The sequence below is a fragment of the Pezoporus wallicus genome, unplaced genomic scaffold (assembly GCF_028554395.1).
Source record: "Pezoporus wallicus isolate ANWC-B61680 ecotype Strahan unplaced genomic scaffold, APGP_CSIRO_Pwel_v1 contig_5767, whole genome shotgun sequence".
NCBI lineage: Eukaryota > Metazoa > Chordata > Aves > Psittaciformes > Psittacidae > Pezoporus > Pezoporus wallicus.
The window spans coordinates 2457476-2477700 of NW_026640599.1; the positions used below are offsets into that span (position 1 = coordinate 2457476).

General features: G+C 37.4%; 1 protein-coding gene across 2 annotated transcripts in view; it reads right to left on the reverse strand.

Moving 5' to 3' along the window:
• Positions 1 to 771: 771 nt before the first annotated feature.
• ANOS1 (anosmin 1) overlaps positions 772 to 20225 on the reverse strand; it is a 133289-nt gene continuing 113835 nt past the window's right edge. The window contains exons 10-14 of one of the 2 annotated variants that reach the window (XM_057419557.1): positions 9681 to 9775; positions 6602 to 6773; positions 5150 to 5370; positions 2328 to 2469; positions 772 to 1651 (exon numbers count right to left, since the gene is read on the reverse strand). In XM_057419557.1, coding sequence (XP_057275540.1) covers positions 1593 to 1651; positions 2328 to 2469; positions 5150 to 5370; positions 6602 to 6773; positions 9681 to 9775 — 689 coding nt within the window. In that variant the 3' untranslated portion in view covers positions 772 to 1592. The remainder of the gene's footprint in view (positions 1652 to 2327; positions 2470 to 5149; positions 5371 to 6601; positions 6774 to 9680; positions 9776 to 20225) is intronic. The other variant, XM_057419558.1, reaches the window with a different exon arrangement.

Sequence of the window (20225 nt, forward strand, 5' to 3'; positions counted from 1 at the left end):
TGTATTTGAATATTTTGTGAACACTCTACTATGATAAACATAACTCTGATCCTCAGTTTTGGGTATGTATTTGTTTTTTTTCATATTTGCTTTCCACAAAAAACTACCAAAAGAAGGAAAGTATATTTAGCACTAAAGGCTGAGCTTCTCACACTATCTCTGGCAAATATGAAGTACAGGTGAGTCTGTAGCATCTGCTGGTAGAAAAATTGGCCAGTTTGACTCCTGCGAGTTTGAAGTATTTTATCCTCATATGATGATATGGGGAACAATGGAAATGGTGTCAAAGAATGCAAGAGCATGTTGAACATCCCGAACATTAGAAGCTGATTATAAGTATCTGTATGAACATTTATTGGCAGATACTTTCCATCCTCTCGATAATAAATCTATACAGTTTCTGTTTACCGTTGAGGTATGTCTCTCTGTGTGGCAAATTATCTTAGACAGTTTATATTGCACAATAAGGCAATATGAATTCCCTTATGGTTAAAAAGGGCACCCTTCTGTCTAAATTTGAAAAATGCATTAAAATAAACTATAAACTAATGTTTTCCAGATGCCAGAATATAGTCACATAATTCTTTCTGTAAGCAGAACAGCAGAATAGATCCAATACATCCATCCTTCTGTTCAAAAGATCCATGGGGAAAAGAAATATGCGCACCAAAAGTCAAAGCCAAAAAGTAGCTCTGCAGATACTTGAATAATAAATGTGCCTCAGAATTTCAGTTAATTTTAACTATTCATCTCGAAATATCATATAAAAAAATTATAAATGTGATTTCAAAAGTAGGGCCTATCAATTAATTGTATAAATCACCATTAATTTTCAACAATTCTATCAATTGCCATTTGTTTCTTTACAATGGTACATCTACCTTGTATATATTTTAGCTATTAACTATGTTAACAGAAGATCTACACATAAGAACATTACTATTTCAGAATAGATAGGTGACACAAATGTATCGTCATCCTCCTCTGTGGTGATACTGCAATTACCAAATACTGACTATTTTAGGGCTTCTGCTACTGTTATTATTTTACTTATGTCCTTATTTCAGACTTATGGAGATCTTCTTTAATAGCAAAATACACTAGGACTTAAATTGGTGACAGGCAAAGCTTTAGTAAAATAGATCATTTAAATATGCTGATGAGAACATGGCCTCCAGTGTTCAAAAGTATGTATACACCACAGGACAATCTTGCAAATGTTAATGTTGGAGTCACTAAGAGAAAAAGCTGCATATGCTGCACCATTTCAATCTACTTTAAACACAGAAATGCAAAAAAAATGTTCATTATAATGAACAAACTTCTGATTTTCTCACAGGTGTTGAGTTGTATGCAGTCTTCAGTTTGTGGAATAGTGGTGGTCATTAAATGATACTTGCTGTATGCTTTATCCTGGTCTTGGTGCAATTACAATTTTTCATGACTAAACTACAGAGAAGTAGATACAGATCATACAGGAAGGTAACTTCCACTGGAAAATCGGTTTCATTGCTTCTACAGACGTGCCTTTTCCCAGACTTCATTTGGGAGCTCAGTTTTTTTCTCTTATCCATATAACCATCTGAAACAGTCTAATATTTCTCTGGGGGTGGCTTATAGTGATGTGGATGATGTTGCTTCAGATGAGGTCCTAAAAAAAGAATAAGAAAATATTCATGTATCAAACCCTGAATATGTAATACCAACATTCAGCATTACTAAATAGGCTTTGTGAGGCCTTCAGCTGGCAATCCTTTATAAGTGAACAGCCTGTGTTGACAACTATGTGCATGTTAAGTGCAGACAACTTTAGTGAGACTGTGAAAAGACAAAAAGATTCAAGAATCTTGGACTAGTTCATTGGATTTTTTACTTTGCTTTATCACACTGGGATGTACTTTTCAGAAATACACAAAATGCTGAAAATGGCCATTAAGATGTTTGAACTGCTTTATAAATATGATCAGGCTTTAGTCATGCTGGACTGAATGCACCCAGCAGAATTTAATCTTGAAAGCTGAGGAATCCCAAGCCTAACTAGTACTTGGAGGACAGACCAGCTTTGAACCCCAAGTGCTACAGGCGTAAGCCAAAGGGCTGTGCAGGAATGAATGGCAAACATCAGACCACAGAAACTGACTGAAAGATTGCATGTGCTTCCATCATTGCTTGGTATGGTGGGGGGGAACGCCATATTATCACACATCTTCAGTTTATGGAATGCTGCTGACATCAATAAAGACTCTGAGGCTCAAGCAAAATGTTTACATGTGGACCACTGAAGTTTTGTAACATACAACCACATGTCAAAATGGTGTAGAACTTACTGTGGGGTGAAAATAGAGGAAGGTCGGGTGTTCGAAATGATTTTATTGTAGCTGGCCCTTCCCCACCAGTTGTCAGCACTTGAACTTCCAAGCGGTACAGCATTGATGGCCTCAGATTGGGCACAGTAAGTACATAATGATCCTAAAATAAATAAATTGCATTAATCCTCAAAGTATCTAAAAATACAACACGGTTGCTCTACTCACAAAAATCAGTTGTTTAAACAGGTTCTGTCACTCTCAGTACTGACAAATCATTTTCTTAGAAATACATTAAAAGAATTTAATGTATACATCACTCCATTGAGAGGACTTGTTCTGAATTTTTTGCCTGACATTCTCTTTGAGAAGACATTTTTTATCATAACATTATGGTTGCATGTGTATGAGGTCCAAATTGTTCCTTAGTGTTCTGGAAAGTGGATGCTCATCAGAAAAAAAAAAAAAAAAAAAGAAGTAACTTCCTAATCATTGCTTTTAACAAACATGTTCATTATATAAATCTGTTTTTATGTTGGATCTGCTTGGGAGTTCTACTAATTGGTAAATTAATTAATGGCAGGCCTAGGGCCCTTGCTGCAGCTAGCAAAAGTAAGTGTGATTTCAGGTTTGTCCTAATTACACCGTAAGAATTTGCCTTCAGTTCTTAATCCCATTTCTGGCATGATGGACTCACTTTTCAGTGCTCCATAACTTTCATGGTCACATTTGTGCAAAATAAGCACTTTTCAGCTGAAACAGGAAAGATTCAGATTAGATATTAGGATGAGATTCTCCACTATGAAGATGATGAGGTACTGGCGCAGGTTGCCCAGAGGAGCTGTGGCTGCCCCATCCCTGGCAGTGTTCAATATCAGGTTGGAAGGGGTTTTGAGCAACCTGGTCTAGTGGAATGTATCCCTACCCGTGGCAAGGGGTTTGGAACTGGATGAGCTTGAGGGTCTCTTCCAATCCAAACCATTGTATGATTTTATGAAAATAATTTCAGAGTAAATTTAAAAAAAACCCACTCCTAAATGGGAATATATCTGGCTCAAGACTAACAGGTATTAAGGAATTAAAAGTTCTGCTACATCTTATTCCAAGCTGGAAAGGCCCAGTCCCAGGAAGCAGACAACAGGGCAGTGATGCTGAACATTGTGAGCAAGGTGTGCTCCTGCAACCATCCAGGCTGGGCTGGGCAGCAAATTGAAAGGCATGTTCTTCTGGTTGGCTATGCGGGGAAATCTAAGTAAACTGTGGGAATAACTGGTAATTTGCTGTTGCTGAATGAGGGGGAAGAGAGAGAAAGAGGAGCGCAAACATCACATTCATACGCTCACTCTGCTAGTTCAGGTGCTCCTCTGGCAGTTGGGACATGTGTGTTTCAGCCCTGGTTGTGCAAATACTGAACTTTTATCAACCAGAGGCTATCAAAGAGAATGAGTGAAAGATCCTCACCACAAAATACCTATGTCCTGGTGATTTCTGAGAGGTAGGAGATATTGTTTCAACTCAAGTCAGTTTTCTGCAAGTTAACCAGTTGCCATAGACAAAGACAGATAAATAGATAGATAGATAGATAGATAGATAGATAGATAGATGGACAGATAGATAATTAAATAAAATTAATCTCCAGGCTCTACAGTAGTGAAACCAGAGGACAATAAAGATAAAAAATTAAAGCAAAACACAATGCAAAGGAATGTTTTAAATAAAACATTATACGTATTTCAGACCTAACTGGACCTTAAAAGCTTAAAAAAAGGAATAGAAATGCTGAATAAAACATATGCCTGTTCCTAACAAAAAAGATGAAAACAAATGTGTAAATCAACATCTCATGGTCTTTAACTTTGCTTATTATTTTGTTAAGTGGCTGTAGTGTGCCCCATAGTTCTAAGGAATCCATGGTCAACTTTGTTGCTCTTCTGCAGAACAACAGGCTTTGAAACATGGGTGCCCTACAGCCCTTGGTCAGCCTGCTAGGAATTAAGACAGAATGATGAGAACCTTGCCTTAGATTTGTGAAAAATGCATTAAATGTAATACATATCCAACAAAACATTCTGCACATTTTTTGAGGAGACAAATGTTAAAAGGTTTTCAGCAAGTTCTGCTCCAGAAACAATTGCTTTGATCCACTTCCCTAAAGTGAATGGGAAGACACCCAATGTTATTAGCAGACCTTGGATCAAGGCCAGCTGCTAAATCCTTTTGTTGACTGGTGGATCTGGTAGCAAAGTCTGAATGAAGTGCCATTCACCTGCCTCTGCCAGAGGAGGAACTGAAATAGCAAAGGCCATCTTAAAGCAAATAGGAGGAAGAATTCAAATTATTAATTCTTGCATTTCCAATGAACAGTGACATCTAGTTCTCCTTTAAATTATTTGTCCATTGGACAATGTTGCATATTGGCAGACGGCAAAGTGATTTTTATTTTTCTTAGAGCAGTGATACAAAGGAAGAGAAAATTCTTTTATATCCGTTGACTTGGACACCAAATAATTAGTAAAACCGTAGTAACTGCCAAGTTGAACAGCCTGATCATCAAAAGAAAATAAAAAACATCTATTGCCACACAGATGATCTTTTCCTCCCTTCAGGCATTTCTCAGACAATTGTTGCTAATTTGACAACTGTGCACATTAAAATGTTTGATGTGTCATTAAGATGAGTAGCTCTGCTTTCTAGCTCCAGCAAGTAAGAAAAATTAAGCACTTCCTGCTCTAACTTGCCTGCAGAGCCAGAGAATGCTATGTGTGACATCTGCTTCACCACTAACATTAAAAATACACACACACTTATGAAGCCACCAGCAAAGAAAGTAATAAACAACTTACTGCTGGCAGTATCTGTGACTGTGAAATGATGCTGTTGGGTAAGCTGTTCTGCCGGCTTTCTGTGGTTACTTCTGCCCAAGTGACTTGGAACCCTGTCATGGGCTGGTGAAGGTCTGCCTTGGATATCTTCCAGGAAAAATGGCCAGTGATGTTACCTTCCTGAACAATGAAAGACGCAGATAGATTCTCGGGTTTGGCCAACACTTTGGGTAGAACTGGCACTATAAATTTGGAAAGCAAAAAAGATAAGCTCAACTTCGAGAGATAATGTTCAATAAAGTTCATTTAATTCCACAAATCAAGGACAGATAGAGCTGCCTTTCTGGTGTTACCAGGATTCTGCCAACTTTCTGGCATCAGACTGTCAGTGTTAACCAAAGTCTACCTTTGATGCAATCCATTGGCATTTTTGGGCCAAATTCAAACTTCAGATCAAATGCTTTCAGCTGCAGGTGACAGAAAGGAAAGCCTGTGGCATGTAAAGATATAAATGCCTCATTCACAGGCAGCCATCCTCCTTCTCCACTGTATTTCAGAATACCTGAGCTCAGATTTTCAGTTTTGGGACCTCAAGAAAATCCACAGGATAGCACAGAACTCCATGATGCAAGCAAAAAGTGAAAGTCATGCTCTAAAACTGAAACAGAAGCTAACAGGGGGACTCTGATTAGGGGAAACATAAGCCTTAGTTGCAGTTGCCCAGGAAGGCTGCAGTGCTGGAAACTGTCAAGAGGGGTGGTGAGGAGATGGCAGTGGTGGCCAGCAGGGCTCGGAGGTGACCCACAGAGCATGGGATACCCTTGGGGATACTAGGGACTCAAACTGCGAGTGTCACCCTCTAAATGAAGAGAGAGGTTCCCAGACTTGGCTGTGCAAAGCCATGGTTGACTTGACCAAGTGCTGGCAACAATCCTGCTTCAAGTGGGTAGCTGGATTAGCTGACTCTAGAGGTCCTTGCCAACCAGTATCTCCGTAATTCTGTGATTTCCATAACCTTCCATCTGTACCTACCATTGTGGCATCACTGTGAAAGATATGTGTCTGTATTTGTTATTTGAGAGTAGAATTAACCTAAATAAAATCAAACTGCTTTGAAAAAGCAGCTTGCATCAGTAGCAAAACATGCAAAAGATGGGTCATGCCAGTATAATTATGTTTACAGTTATTATCCATCATTACAATAAATGTTCCTCCTTACAAAAATAAAAACTGTCAAATAACAAATGTCATGTTTTTAAATAGCCCACTAAAATTATCACGTAACTGACAAGACAGTAATATACTAGCCAAAATCTATACTGCTCTGTATTTTAGTAGATTTTTCACGTAGGCACCGGTCATATTTTTATTCTGAAACTTTCATTTCCAATTTTAGAATAGCTTTAAAGGCTTTTTTTTTTATTTATTTTATGATTTGAAACTATTTGGCTAGTTCTCCAGATCATGCCTTACCTCCTTCAGCAGGACAATTAATGTGCTTGTGGGTTTTTTCTTTAAATGCAGAGCAAGACGGGGTAACAAAGAAAATACTCTCAGCCTTAAAACGACCTTTAGAAGTTGCAGGCAAAATAGTTACTTTATATTTGCATGAAAATGACAGGTCCTTCAGAATCATGTAGTTTTCCTATAACAAAAAAACAAAAAACATCACATGGTGCAAACAGACCTCTAGGAAAAACAAACAAAAAAACCAAAACAAACAAAAAACAAACAAAAAAACACCAACGTTGGCAGAAGATGAAACATTTTTTCCACTAATTTCTGCTACGCTTAACACACGTCAACATGGCTTTTAGTCAGAGAACAAAGCAAACACTGCCTACATCATGATTATTTTCAGTAGTATAATATATTAGCATGGTGTTTGGATATGTCCTTCAATTCTACACAGTTCCTTTGCCATGCTGCATCAAAGCAACTGGCTTCTAACATTTAGAACAGTCTTTCTGACATGATAGAGTGGGAGTAGCAATGTGAGGATGTAAATGCTAGTTGAATTAAATAAATGTAAGAAAGCTGAGTTAAGCTGCTGTAAATGACAGGCTTCATCTACATTCAATTTTTTAAAAGCACATTCAAAGTCCAGCACGTCATTAAGGATCCATTTTTTTTCTGCTTTACTACATTAACTACTTCTCTCTTCTTGTCAGGAAGAAAAGCTTCCCAGCTGAACTACAAAGCACATGTCTCCATTTAAAGACAATAACCAGAGAAGAAAACTTTACACAAAGCATAAGTGTCCTGCTAAATTCATCTTGTTGTCTAAAGTACTTTTGAAAATCAAAGCCTGAAAGCTTTAGGAGAAATCATATATGAGAGAAAAATGTGGGGTTTGTTTTTTTGTTTGTTTGTTTTGCTTTTTTCCTGGGAAGATGTCCAATAATACCTTACTGTCTAAGGTCAAAAGTCTTTCACTGCCTTTTACGTCTTTACTTCCCTTCAAAATCACTATTTTCCAGTGTTCTTCTACATAGACACTTTTTTCTAATGCCAAATTGGATTTGTCTAATGTTCACTTGGAAGGTCATTTTCATTGAGACATAGAGATGGGGCTAAGAATGAACTTGACTCGCCTTCCATCTGCCAGAAGAGTGCTCTAACAGGCTTGACACCTCCTTTGGACTATTTTAATTTATTGTGACAGGGTCTAAATGCTCAACACTGGATACGTAAAGCCTTTATTCACCTTGACCTATCACATCCAGTACCAAAGATTTTGTAGCATCCCCCTTCTTCTGTATGCTTGTAGCTAGATTCTCCTCCTTAAGAAATAGTTCCCCAAAGTAGATTAGACCAACTACTGTAAGATGATTGAGAGGAAACAGAATCGTGGAATCATGAAATGATTAGCGTTGGAAATGAGCTTAAGATCATCTAGTTCCAACCCCCCTGCTATGGGCAGGGATGCCTCATCATAGACCATGTTATTTTAGCCTCTGTCCAATCTGGCCTTGGACACTGCCAGGGATGGCGCATTTACCACTTCTTTGGGCAGCAATAATGAACTAATCCCATAATGCATGTCGACAAATTTACAAAGGTATTTTCTGACCTCTAGCGGAAATAAACTCCTTAAATGTCAAATTTCTCTTATCTTCAATGTGCATAACTTGAAATATTGTGACTGATCATAACATTATGTCACAATCATTTTTTTAATCCACATCTAATAATTTGCTTTGCTGACCCCATGAAGCAGTAAATCTTACAAGTTAACAGTCTCCTGCATGGGAAGTGATGTCTTTTGACTTACTGTACTTCTACATACCATTAACTCCACTGAACTGATCTCTACTACATGTCAGGGTAAGAAGGTGTCGTGGTTTAAACCCAGTCAGGTAACTCGTTCACTCGCCTCCCCCCCCTTTCTTGCCCTCCCCCTGCTCCCGGAGGGACGGAGAGGAGAATTGAAAAGAATGCAACTCCCACGGGTTGAGATAAGAACAGTTTAGTAACTAAGGTATAACACAGATCACTACTGCTACCACCAATGATAATAATGATAAAGGAAATAACAAGGGAAGAGAATACAACACCTCACCACCAGCCGACCGATAACTCGCCCCCCCCCAGCCCGACCAAACTCCGACCGATACCTCCTCCAACCCTGCAGTCTCCCAGCCCTTCTGGCTAACTCCCAGTTACATCCTGGGCATGACGTGCTGTGGTATGGAATAGCTCTTTGGTCAGTTTGGATCAGGTGTCCTGTCTCTGCTTCCTCCCAGCTTCCCCTCCTCCCTGGCAGAGCATGAGGCTCACAAAGTCCTTGGCCAAACCAAAACATTGCTATCAGCTTTGTTCTCGAGCCGAAAGTCAAAACACTGCACTGCACCAGCTACCAAGGAGGAGAAACATGACTGCTACTGCTGAACCCAGGACAGAAGGAAAGGTGAAATGTGATTTCAGCCATTCTCCATAACCCACTAAATCAATTGTGATGCACCAACCACATTACAATGTTGTTCAAATGCTTTATAGAGACAGATGACACTAGATTGCCAACAAATTGAGTATGAAGAACTGTCACTGCAATATATATTTGGGCTGACATGTACTTACATAGAGCTTTTCTTCTTATCTGATACCTGCCTGACTTTCAGATTTAATGTCTAGTATTTTTCAGCTATGTCCCTTTTTTCTTATTCTATTACTGCCCTCAAGTTTGTGAACCCCACCTGCATGTCTAAAAGAAAACTTAGTTTATTAATTACTATTATTACTGTTCAGTATAGGCACTCTGCTGGAGCCCTACAGTACTAATTATAGATAAAGCTCCATGTTCTGTATGTTCTAGAGATGCAGATGTACTTAGAAGTTTGTTTGCCACTTTCATTTCCTAACTAACACTGACAAAAACAACAAAAAATTACCCTAGTATGGATTAAAAAAAACCCCAAACAGTCCAGATGCATTATCTTTTGTCAAAGACGAACATAAAGAAGAAACATCCTTATTTATCTGTGAAGCATGGTATAAATCATACTGTTTAGAAGCTATTCAGAATCAAGCAGAAGGCTGAATGGACACTTACATAAGTCAGCTCTGTTACTTTCCCACGTCCTTTGGTGTCATTGTGCACACAGGACTCCAGTAACCAGTGGACTTGGAATTGATTCATGCTGGTATCTGAATGATATAAAAAGAGAGAAAAAAACATATAACTATGCTTTCACCATTTAAACTTTTCTGGCTTCTCTGGATAAAAATGGGAGTTTTAACTATTGCAGAGATGGTAGTTCCTCACTAGAATGGAGAAAATATTACATACTTACGTAATTTAAAGCTTATGTCAGCTAATGGAGATAAATCAAAAAACATGAATTGGCATTTTCTGATATATAAGAATATACTGCTTACATTTTTTTCTTAAATCAAGCATTTATATTGAGCATTAAAAAAAGTAACCTTAATGCTGCTACTTCTAAACATCCTGCAAATTATGGGAATGACTTTGTGTCAACTGCCTGTGACTGTTTATATTGTCAGCATCACAACACTGCTGCCTGGCATGGCTTGAGAAATCTGTGCCTGAAGATATGTGACAATGTCTGCAAATCCCTGAACTTTCTTCTTTCAGAATACATCATAATAACTATTCAGCTTCTGTCCAAATAAAATTCTAGTCTCGACTCTTAGGAATAACACCAAATGCTTGAGTTTGCTCCCATTTAAATCAATGACAAAACTTGCTGCAGTATCAATTGCATAAGCCTTCAACCAATTTCCAGCTCTTTTAGCTTCTTGTCTAATACTGATTGCATAAGGAAGCAAAACAAAGGGCAATAAAGAATTAGATGAAAGAAGAAAATCTCATCAGGTAATGCAAATACATCCTGTCATTTTTCTGGATTTAGTTCTCCTCTATCTTTATACAGGGGATACAAAATTATGTCTCTTATTATTAATTAGCTTGGTATGACACAGCCACTAATGCCAAGTCCCTAATTGTGGGTTTCAGGAAGGAAAACAAATATCTTTGATGCCTTAAGGGCTGATCTGACATTAGACTGCTATGAGTAATTTGGATGCAGAAGGGAAGGATTGTAAATGAAATAGAAAATAAGTAGTGTCTGAAACTAGCTCAAATGGCATCGTGGTAAAAAGACTGATTAGAAGCTCCTTGAAATAGATCTTTGCAGCAGCTATCATCATAACAACATATGTACTAATTGTGTAATTTCTCTGGAAACTCAATTTACTTTTTTTTTCCCAAAAAGAAATCTATAAAGAAATAACTGTCCTGTGATTGTTCCCTCCCATTTAAAAATAAAATTGATGTGCTTTCACTTGCCTCTTAGATGCTGAACTTTCCCACCTGATGTGCCTATTGGATGAAGACACAAACTCACAGAGCATTTATAAGTAGGTTTCATCTGATTTAATCTCTTTCAGTTCATTCAGTTATTGCCTGTCATCTGCTTGTGTCCCTCTCCTGGGACAAAAAAACAGAATACCTAGCTTCTTGAGACCTGAAAACTTTGTGCTGCTATATTAATCATGCTATATTAACAATGTACACTCTATGGCAGTTAAACACAGTGAATGTGTTATTGAGTGTATATTATCTGATAATCACAATTTATAACTATCTGCACGTAACGTGGGCTGCTCTCTGTAGAGCTAAAAAATGGCTGTTTTCACTTGCAATCCATAAAAAAAATCACTCTTTCTTTGGTAGACATTATCCAAACAAATTAAGCCTTGCCATAATCCAGCCATTAAGAACTGGATAAGACACATATCTCAGGTAGGTCACTAAATATCTCTTGATGGGCAAACATTTTAAAATAAGTCTCAAACATCAAGAGGTTACAACAGTTCAGCATCCAGATACACTTGTGTAGAGATTTGCTAAGCCTCTGCCTAGAAATGTAATTAAATAGATTGTAACCCAAGATATTTGGTATTTCCAGCTCCTGGCACAGCAGCATTTTGTTGGATTACAATGCAGCTCCACCTCCATTGCTTCTGTGAGCTTCTGCTCTTGGTCCTTCTCTTCTTTCCTACTTCTCCTCTCTTGCACTAGCAAACCCTTTGTAACCCATCCATAAACAGCTGTGGTTTCTGATACCTTCTCTCTTTGAACTAGAAAATTAGCAAGAAGTAATTGTTATTAATTTCACTTTCTATCAACTTGGACTGTAAATGTAGGATGAAGATTTCCATTTTATAAGTACGTATTTAAGCAAAGTGAACAAATATTCTTATATTTGATAGTGCTCACAACTGATAGCCTGATAACCTATTTTCAGTGTGCATGTAATTAAGTTATTTTAGAAAGGTTTTTGCATACATATATACAACCACATCAACTGCTATAAACTGTAATGCATCACGACAGCACCAGCTAAGTCTAAACAGAACTTTCCATTGGAGCAGGCTTTTTTGACTTCCATAATTTTTTTTTTTTAAGACTAAAAATTCTTCAGTTCTAATCTCTGTCTTCGTGACTGCTGTTATCTGAAAGACTTGAACATAAGCATGCTAATTGCTTTTTGTTAAAAAGAAGAATGCAAAAACACTTGACAACAATACAAACAATTTTCTCCTTTTAAAAATTCTGTACTGTCAGGAATAAAGTCTGCACAATTTGGGTTGCAATACTGAAATATTATAAGGAAGTAGCTCTTAAGATAGAAACTTTAAAAAAATAGAAAAGATGGGACATTCTAGTTAGAAGCACAAAAAGCTCAGCGTATGTGCATGCATGAAGTACGTGTATTAAGAAACAAGATTCGTTTAGAAATTATCTTTAAATTTTTTGAGAGCAAAAGGAGACAAGATGTATGGGATGATTTAAAAAGCCACATAAGAGACCTAAAAAAAAAAAAAGGATGAAAATACTCATTTGTTTTAGAGTTGTTCATAAAGCTCATGGCTCTAGAGATTCACTTTTAGCAAAAGAAAAGCTTTTCCCTGCCTCCCATTCAGTAATAGACACTATCCTAGTGAAATCACTACTATAATCTTATTTAATTTTTGTTTTCAGCTGTCCATTACCAACTCAGTGGTAGGTCCTGGACCAGCTGTCCAAGCTGCAGTCTAGCTGAATGCCAGCCACTGCACCAAAGCTAATGGTTCTGAACAAAGCCCAGCTAAGTTTAATACAGTGCAGGCCACAGCCACATCTTTTTCTGAAAAGTCATTTCAGTAGTTAATATTAACAAAATATCCTGTATCTAATGGGGCTGCTTTTGGCCAATTTATTGGAAAGCATAACACTGAAAAGAAACTGCCTTCAGTTTCCTTCAGTCTGGTTCCCTGATATTCCAGCTGTCACAGTATAAAGCCTTTTTGTACATAATCAATCTCCTTAATAGTTCAGAGTTTTCTTGAATCTGTACTTCCAATTAGGAGTCTTTATAACTTCATTGTTCTCATGGCTAGAAAGTATACTGTTTGACACTAAAAAGACTGGTGCTTGCACAAAGAGCAAGCTTTCATATTTCTCAGAACTCAAAATATTTGTATAGAAACAGTAAACTTGAAGGACATACTAAGTGCTAGCACTCATTTGAGCACTTTCAAGCTTGTGAAATTAGTCAACAGAATGGTCACTTAAGTCAGAACTCTGTAAAGGACTATTATGGCAGACAACTTATTTAAACAATTAAGGAAAAAAAAAAAAAGGCAAACCAGGAAAATCACTTTAAAAATTTCTTAAAGTTACTGACAGGGAAATGATCTCCTTCTGCCCAAGCCAAAGATTTTTAGATCCTTCAGACAGGTGCACAATGCTTATCTTTTCAAATAAACTAATAGCGAATATTAATTATTTTGGCTATGATTTTTAAAGTCAATTTTCTGAAGTATCAAATGAGTTCCTAGACTTAAGAAAACATTCCTATACAAACATCACATGAACATATTCTTAAAATTCCATATATGCTTAGCTCTTTTGCTGAACAAGACTATGCAGCTAACTTTGTTGGACAGAAATATTAAATCTCTAACTAGAAATCTCTTGATTAGGGAATGCTCTAAAGCGTGTTGAAAAGATACCTGTTTTGATTTCCTCCCTCATGTTTCACCCAAACCCACCCTTAATTTCACATGAATATCTCCACAAAGCTATCACTCTATTGATTATATTTAGGAAGATGTTCTTCACCAGATATTTCTGCTTTCCCTACCCCCCTCACCTCAAAATTTTTAGTTTCATTTTAATAAAATTACATAGATATATTTAAGATTTTTCTAGGGGTGAAATGCACATTTATTCTGTAGTTTTAAGCTGTAAAAGCAGCTCAAATTCCTATTAATGACAATGACAAATACATTTTTTTACCTTTGAAAAGTTCGGGTTCATATGCACAATTTAAGCATCTTAGATTGAAAAGTTTTGCTTAAAGTACCACAACATCTCCTAAGCCAGAGCTGCATGACGATCAATAGGAATGCCACAGGCCTACATTCTACATTTGTTAAATCTCATAATCTCCCAACAGAATTGAAGCTCTGAGACCCATTCAGAAAAATCACCCAACATAATGCTAGGTAACTCTGCAGCTTTTTGTAGCTGGAACTTCTGGTTTTAGTGGTTCTACAGTTTATGGAAAATAAACTAAATAAAAAAGTGATCTTTTTCCTTATCTTTGTCACATTTCTGTTCTGAAGTACATTTCCATTACTGTCAACCATGTGAATAACCTCATCTAATGTGGTTTCTTTTTTTCTACCATGTTACTGCACACAGCTCCTTTCTTTGCCTTAAATATTATCTTTTTTTTTTAAATTTATTGGTGCAGAAAGGTGCCAATGTGACAATGCTGAGGAACTGGAGCCTCCTTTGTAACTAGAAAACTGGCATCCCATAGGCTGGAACAGAAGTGAAATTTGTTCATACAATCCAATGCCACCAATATGACAATAACCTACTGTCACTCCAGGAGACCATGTAAACAGGTTTGGGGAGGTACTCCTGTGATCCATAGCAAGAAATTGTAGCAGACTATTTGGGGAACTGGGGCTAGTTCCTGCGCTAGTTTCCTGGAAGTCTTTAGGCAAACACTTCATGGCACCTTATCTCTGTTCCAAACCTGCTGAGTGGTGATAATGACAACAGTTTCTGACGTAAAAGTATTTCAGCTCTAGATTGGCATGCTATTCTGACGATAGGTCTCTATAATTTGGCATAGAAATTGCAATTAATGCCAACTGTGACACCCTTATTATGCAGGCAACCAAATTACAAAAACTTATCAGAAGGAAAAAATAAATGGGATTTGCTAGAAAACAAGATTTCAGAGCAGACATGTTCAACAACGGCAGCTCAAATTAAGGTTTATTAGAAAAAAAATGTCTAGCATCAATAAACACAATAACTGATTCCTGTATTGTAACAGGATCTGAAGTAATTAACAATCAGTGTCTGATTAACAATCAGTGTCTGACAGATTTTCCCATTAGGTTAAAATATGGTAAAAAAAAAAAAAAGATTATAAAATAAGACACACTTATATGAAAACCTTTACCTGGCAGCACAAAAATATTAATTTAATATAAATAATAAGCACATGTCAAATGAGTATTTCAGTATGAAAGATTGTTCTATATTTTTTGTCAAGTTACTCAGCAAACAGACTCCCTCCAAAGTATATACGTATAATTAATATGCTAACTGTATGTCAAAAGGAGCTATCAAAGTTTGGAAGACAATTAGCTGTATGTAAGCCTGGTGTCTTCATTGAAACCTAACATTTCTTCAAACAGAATGCCATAAGGGGACTGAAATTTCTGTGAAGCTAGTTGGTAAGGAAATTACTGAAAGAATTTGTTCTGCATGTAGCTAAACCTTTGGATTTATTATCTATTGTTAAATCTGATATTTCATACAGCAAACTGCAATGATTATTTCTGACTGGCCACATGGTTTTTGTTTTTCTTCTTGCACTGGGGGGTTGATCTTACAAGCTCCCGAGCACTCTGGCCCTGATTCAACAAAGCACTTAAGGATATGAACAGTCATGTTGACTTCAATATTTAAGAGCAGCTAATGGATCGGGCCAGAAAGTTTAGTACCCACCACTTACATGATCAAGACACTAATGACCATAAAAACTACAGCTAAAAGACAAGCCTTGAACATGTCTTCAATTGTTTTAGGCTAATAGAAAGAAGGAAATAGAGCAAAATAAAGTAATTTCCTTTCTGGATCATGTTTCTTGAAGCATTACTGCTCAAAAAATAGGCTATAACGAGGGGTAAAGATTTTATACTTAATATCACAGAACAGGGCAGAATCTGCTCAGGGCATATGAAGTGCATGTTTCAGTATCTACAAGCTTGATTAATTGTTTCTGTGGCAAAGTTAAAGCATGATTTTGTAGAACACTGTATAAATCCTGTGTCAACACACCACTCAGGACAAAAATTATTTATCTCGTATTGAATGGTGAAGCTGTTCTATAGTGAATATAAAAGTAACAATGGTAAGTGGTGAAATGTATGATATTTTTCATAAAGAAAAATATTTTATAATCTCTGAAGCATCCAAATACGTGTACAAAGGCTCCCTGAAGAAACGTTCCTGCTTTACCTTCTCCCAGTATGCAACTCCTGATACACTTTTACAAATGCGTATCTAATACAACACAGCACTGCTTCCAACTCTACCATTCTGGCTGGAGGATGAGCAGCAGCATCTGCTCTGTGGGGTAACGTGCCCGTATTTCCACACCAAGAACTATTATGTACATAGTTGAAATAGAATACAATGAAGTGTTTTTTGCTCTCAGACTTGCATTCATCTGTTTATCAGGCCACTATTCTTCCTCATATGAACAGAGTTCTACAGTGTGCAAGTTTCCATAAATGCTTTTTCTGCTAAAACTCAGATGCTGGAGAGGTCCTGAAATATATACAGGGACAGCTTAAATATAGGCAAAATCCAAGTGAATTAATGAAGCACTGTTATTTACTAATAGTTGCTTCAGTTTTGAAGACACAATTAATATGAAGCGATCCACACTGTATTTATCTGACCGTCGTAACAAGTATGATTGAAGAACAGTTAGGGAAGGAATACTCCAGCTTACTGCAGAGAAGCAAAATATGATCTCAGTCAGTACTTGATCATAACAGATATTGGTTCATGAGCCACTCTATGCCTCTCTGAATCATGGTGTTTCTTGCTAACATTTGCTATCTGAAGCTAATGACAGGACAAGGAATAATGATAGAATAACAACTGTTATTTTACTTATGGCAGTTTAGCAAAATGCGAAGTGAGTTATCAGTCTTAGGATATATAGGTAAACACAATTTACTTTCAAGTAATAATGAAATGGTACACTGATGTGCTAACGCATTGTGAGCTGCTCTGCACTCCTCCCTGTAAAAACTGTGTTGTTGATGTGTACTCTCTCAGGCATTTTAAGTAAAAGAAAAAAACAGCTTAGGCTTTTTAACTGCTTGTGCCTTGATTCATCCAGAAGGAAAGAAGAAAAAAAAATCCAGTGTAAAATGTTTGGTTATTAAATTCATGGTATTCGTGACACCTCTGAGAAAAAGAACTTTTTAATAATGACCTATTCAAGCAGTATGATTAAAATAAACACCAAACCCCCAGTTGACATTTAAACTCAATTCCATATACACTTCCTAACAAGGCAAACAATACTGTTTCCTCCTCTTATGTGGAAGCAGTATTGATTAACTCACAAAGATTTTGTTTCGCACATTATGCCATTTAAAATAAACTTTCTTTCTACAGAACACATTCTTCGTATAACACAGTGTTAAGCCTTTCAAAAAATGGTAATAACAATTAGTGCGCAACTTGAAGACAGGCCTGAGCCACAATATTTGTGCCCACATCTAGACCTAGGAATCCTCAGGGTTTAAAAATGTTTATATTGAGGGATATAAATTTGGTATCATTCCTAAATGGGATTACCTTCACCCTCACTCCTTTTTCTCCACACAACATCCTGTACAAAGTGAGTTCAACAATATCTCATTCTGGTTTTCTATTACAAGGAAATTTACCTCTTGCAAACTCCAAGTCTCACAATAGCTGCTTGTAGCCTGAACAGAAGCTTCCCACATTAGTCCTTTACAGTCAGATTTTCAAAGGTAGCTAAGAATCCAGAAACTGAATTTAATGAAAAAGAAAAAATCCCAAACAAACAAGTCCAGGGGTCGCTATGGTTATACATCAGTTCAAACTGTCACTAGGTACTCTAACTATAGCCTTCTGTGTGACTTAACAAATCTGGATGCTAATTTAGGTGGGGAGGCTATATTGAGAGTAGGTAATCTGTGAGTCCTTCTGTCCTGGGTTCAGCAGTAGCAGTCATTTTTCTCCTTCTTGGTAGCTGGTGCAGTGCTGTGTTTTGACTTTCGGCCTGGGAACAGAGCTGATAACAAGGATGTTCTGGTTTGGCCAAGGACTTTGTGAGCCTCATGCTCTGCCAGGGAGGAGGGGAAGCCGGGAGGAAGCAGGGACAGAGCACCTGACCCAAACTGACCAAAGAGCTATTCCATACCACAGCACGTCATGCCCAGGAGGTAACTGGGAGTTACCTGGAAGGGCTGGGAATCTGCAGGGTTGGAGGAGGTATCAGTCAGAGCTTGGTCGGGCTTGGGGGGTGAGTTATCAGTCGGCTGGCGGTGAGATGTTGTATTCTCTTCCCTTGTTATTTCCTTTATCATTGTTATTATTGGTGGTAGCAGTAGTGATTTGTGTTATACCTTAGTTACTAAACTGTTCTTATCTCAAACTGTGGGAGTTGCATTCTTTTCGATTCTCCTCTCCGTCCCTCCGGGAGTAGGGCAAGGGAAAGAAGGGGGGGGGTGAGTGAACGAGTTACCTGACTGGGTTTAAACCATGACACCTTCCCAGTTCCAAAGTCGAGATACAGACCCACATCACATTTGGCTCAGGAAATCCCATGAACTAGAACTTGTCTGAAGCTGGGACAATAATGTGCAGAACTATTATTACATGTTTCCCCTATTCTTATGCTCCTTTTGATTTGCTTTTGATCACTAACAAGAACAGAATAGCTGTTGGGACGGCTCTTTGGTCTAGACTACTATATATATTTTTCTATTCAGCTTATGGCCCCAGGAGCAAAAGCAACTGGTGTTTAAGAACTCATTAGTCACCAGCTGCATACATACATGTGACATCTTTAAATTTAGATTATAATTTCAGTGTCAGATACCCTTTTTTGGTGTCTTTCCCTCCACCTCCTGCTACTCATTCAAATAGACCAATTTCCTTCCCTGTCTGTAGTGTTCGTGGCCACCTTATAAACTAGGCTAATTAAACAATAAAGCTAAAAAGAAGCACGTGGAGGAAAACTGACCCAATTTACAAGAGGACACTCGTTAGTTTAAACCACCATCACCATGAGCATGATGACTCCCTGCTGATAGTTTAACCTCCCCTGGATCATAAGCTAACCATTTTACTTCAGAACTTAGGCAGACTAAGTAACTCATGAGCAGTTACTACCCCATACTTGATGAAAGGTATCTTCCTAAACTGCAGCACCTCAGTATGTTGTTAGTCACAGCAGGACTGGTAGGAATGTTCCAGGAACGACAGTGTAAACATACAAGACAAAACTTTTACTGAATATGACCTAGTGATACAGTCTGGGAAAAGGAGGGGATGAATTGATGATAAAAAGCTTGTCTTTCTCAGTTATTCAGACTGTTTACCAACAGACATTGCCATTGACAATCTTAGTGACTGTATATGTATGTATATATATATAAAGTTCTGTATTTTTTGTTAATTAATTTTATGGGTTGTGGTAATACTCAAGAAGTAATAAGAAATGCTGAAAATTTTGTACTGGGTAGACAGGTATTTTTGAAGGTACATAAAGATACTGGCATTGAAAACATTTTTTCCTGAAGAATTACAAATCAGGTAAGATTTTACTTATTAGTTGGACAGTTAATTTTTTTCAGTGCTTTGAAGTGAGGTAAGTCTTGATAAATGAATTTGCAATGCTATATTGAATGTGTCTCTGCAGTTGGACCACAGGTACTCATCCCACATAAGGACCGTCTATCTTTGAATTGCACTCATGGACCAAGTAATTTGCATTTACACTTCTATTTGATCTTCTAATGTAAGTTCAAAAAAAAAATGAAGCTTAAATTTGTAGTCAGTTATTAAGTTAAAAAATAAAAAGGATACTACATTTAAATGCATATATTAAGTCACATTAAATACACTTTCACAATTACAAAAGGTATTCTGGAGTATGATTCATGTCATACTGAGGGCTTGTGAACAGCACGCTCTATGTAAATTTTAAAATGAAGCAGTAAGTGGATCAACCATACAAAGTGTTAGAACCAGTCTGATGAATGTACTGGACCAAACCAGCTGAGTATAGCCACAATCTGCTTTCAGCAGACATCAGTGGGTGCCTGTTTAGCAAAATCATTCTTCTGTGCTGTCTGAGCTCTGGGATCACAGTAGGTAGTTCTGATTTGGCTTGTGATACTTGATTTCCCGGCATACTTTGAATCCGTTCCAATTACATTCCTGGGACTAATTGTTGGACAGCATTGCCCCTAAGCCTCTCATACCAAGAGCTTTAATCACCTA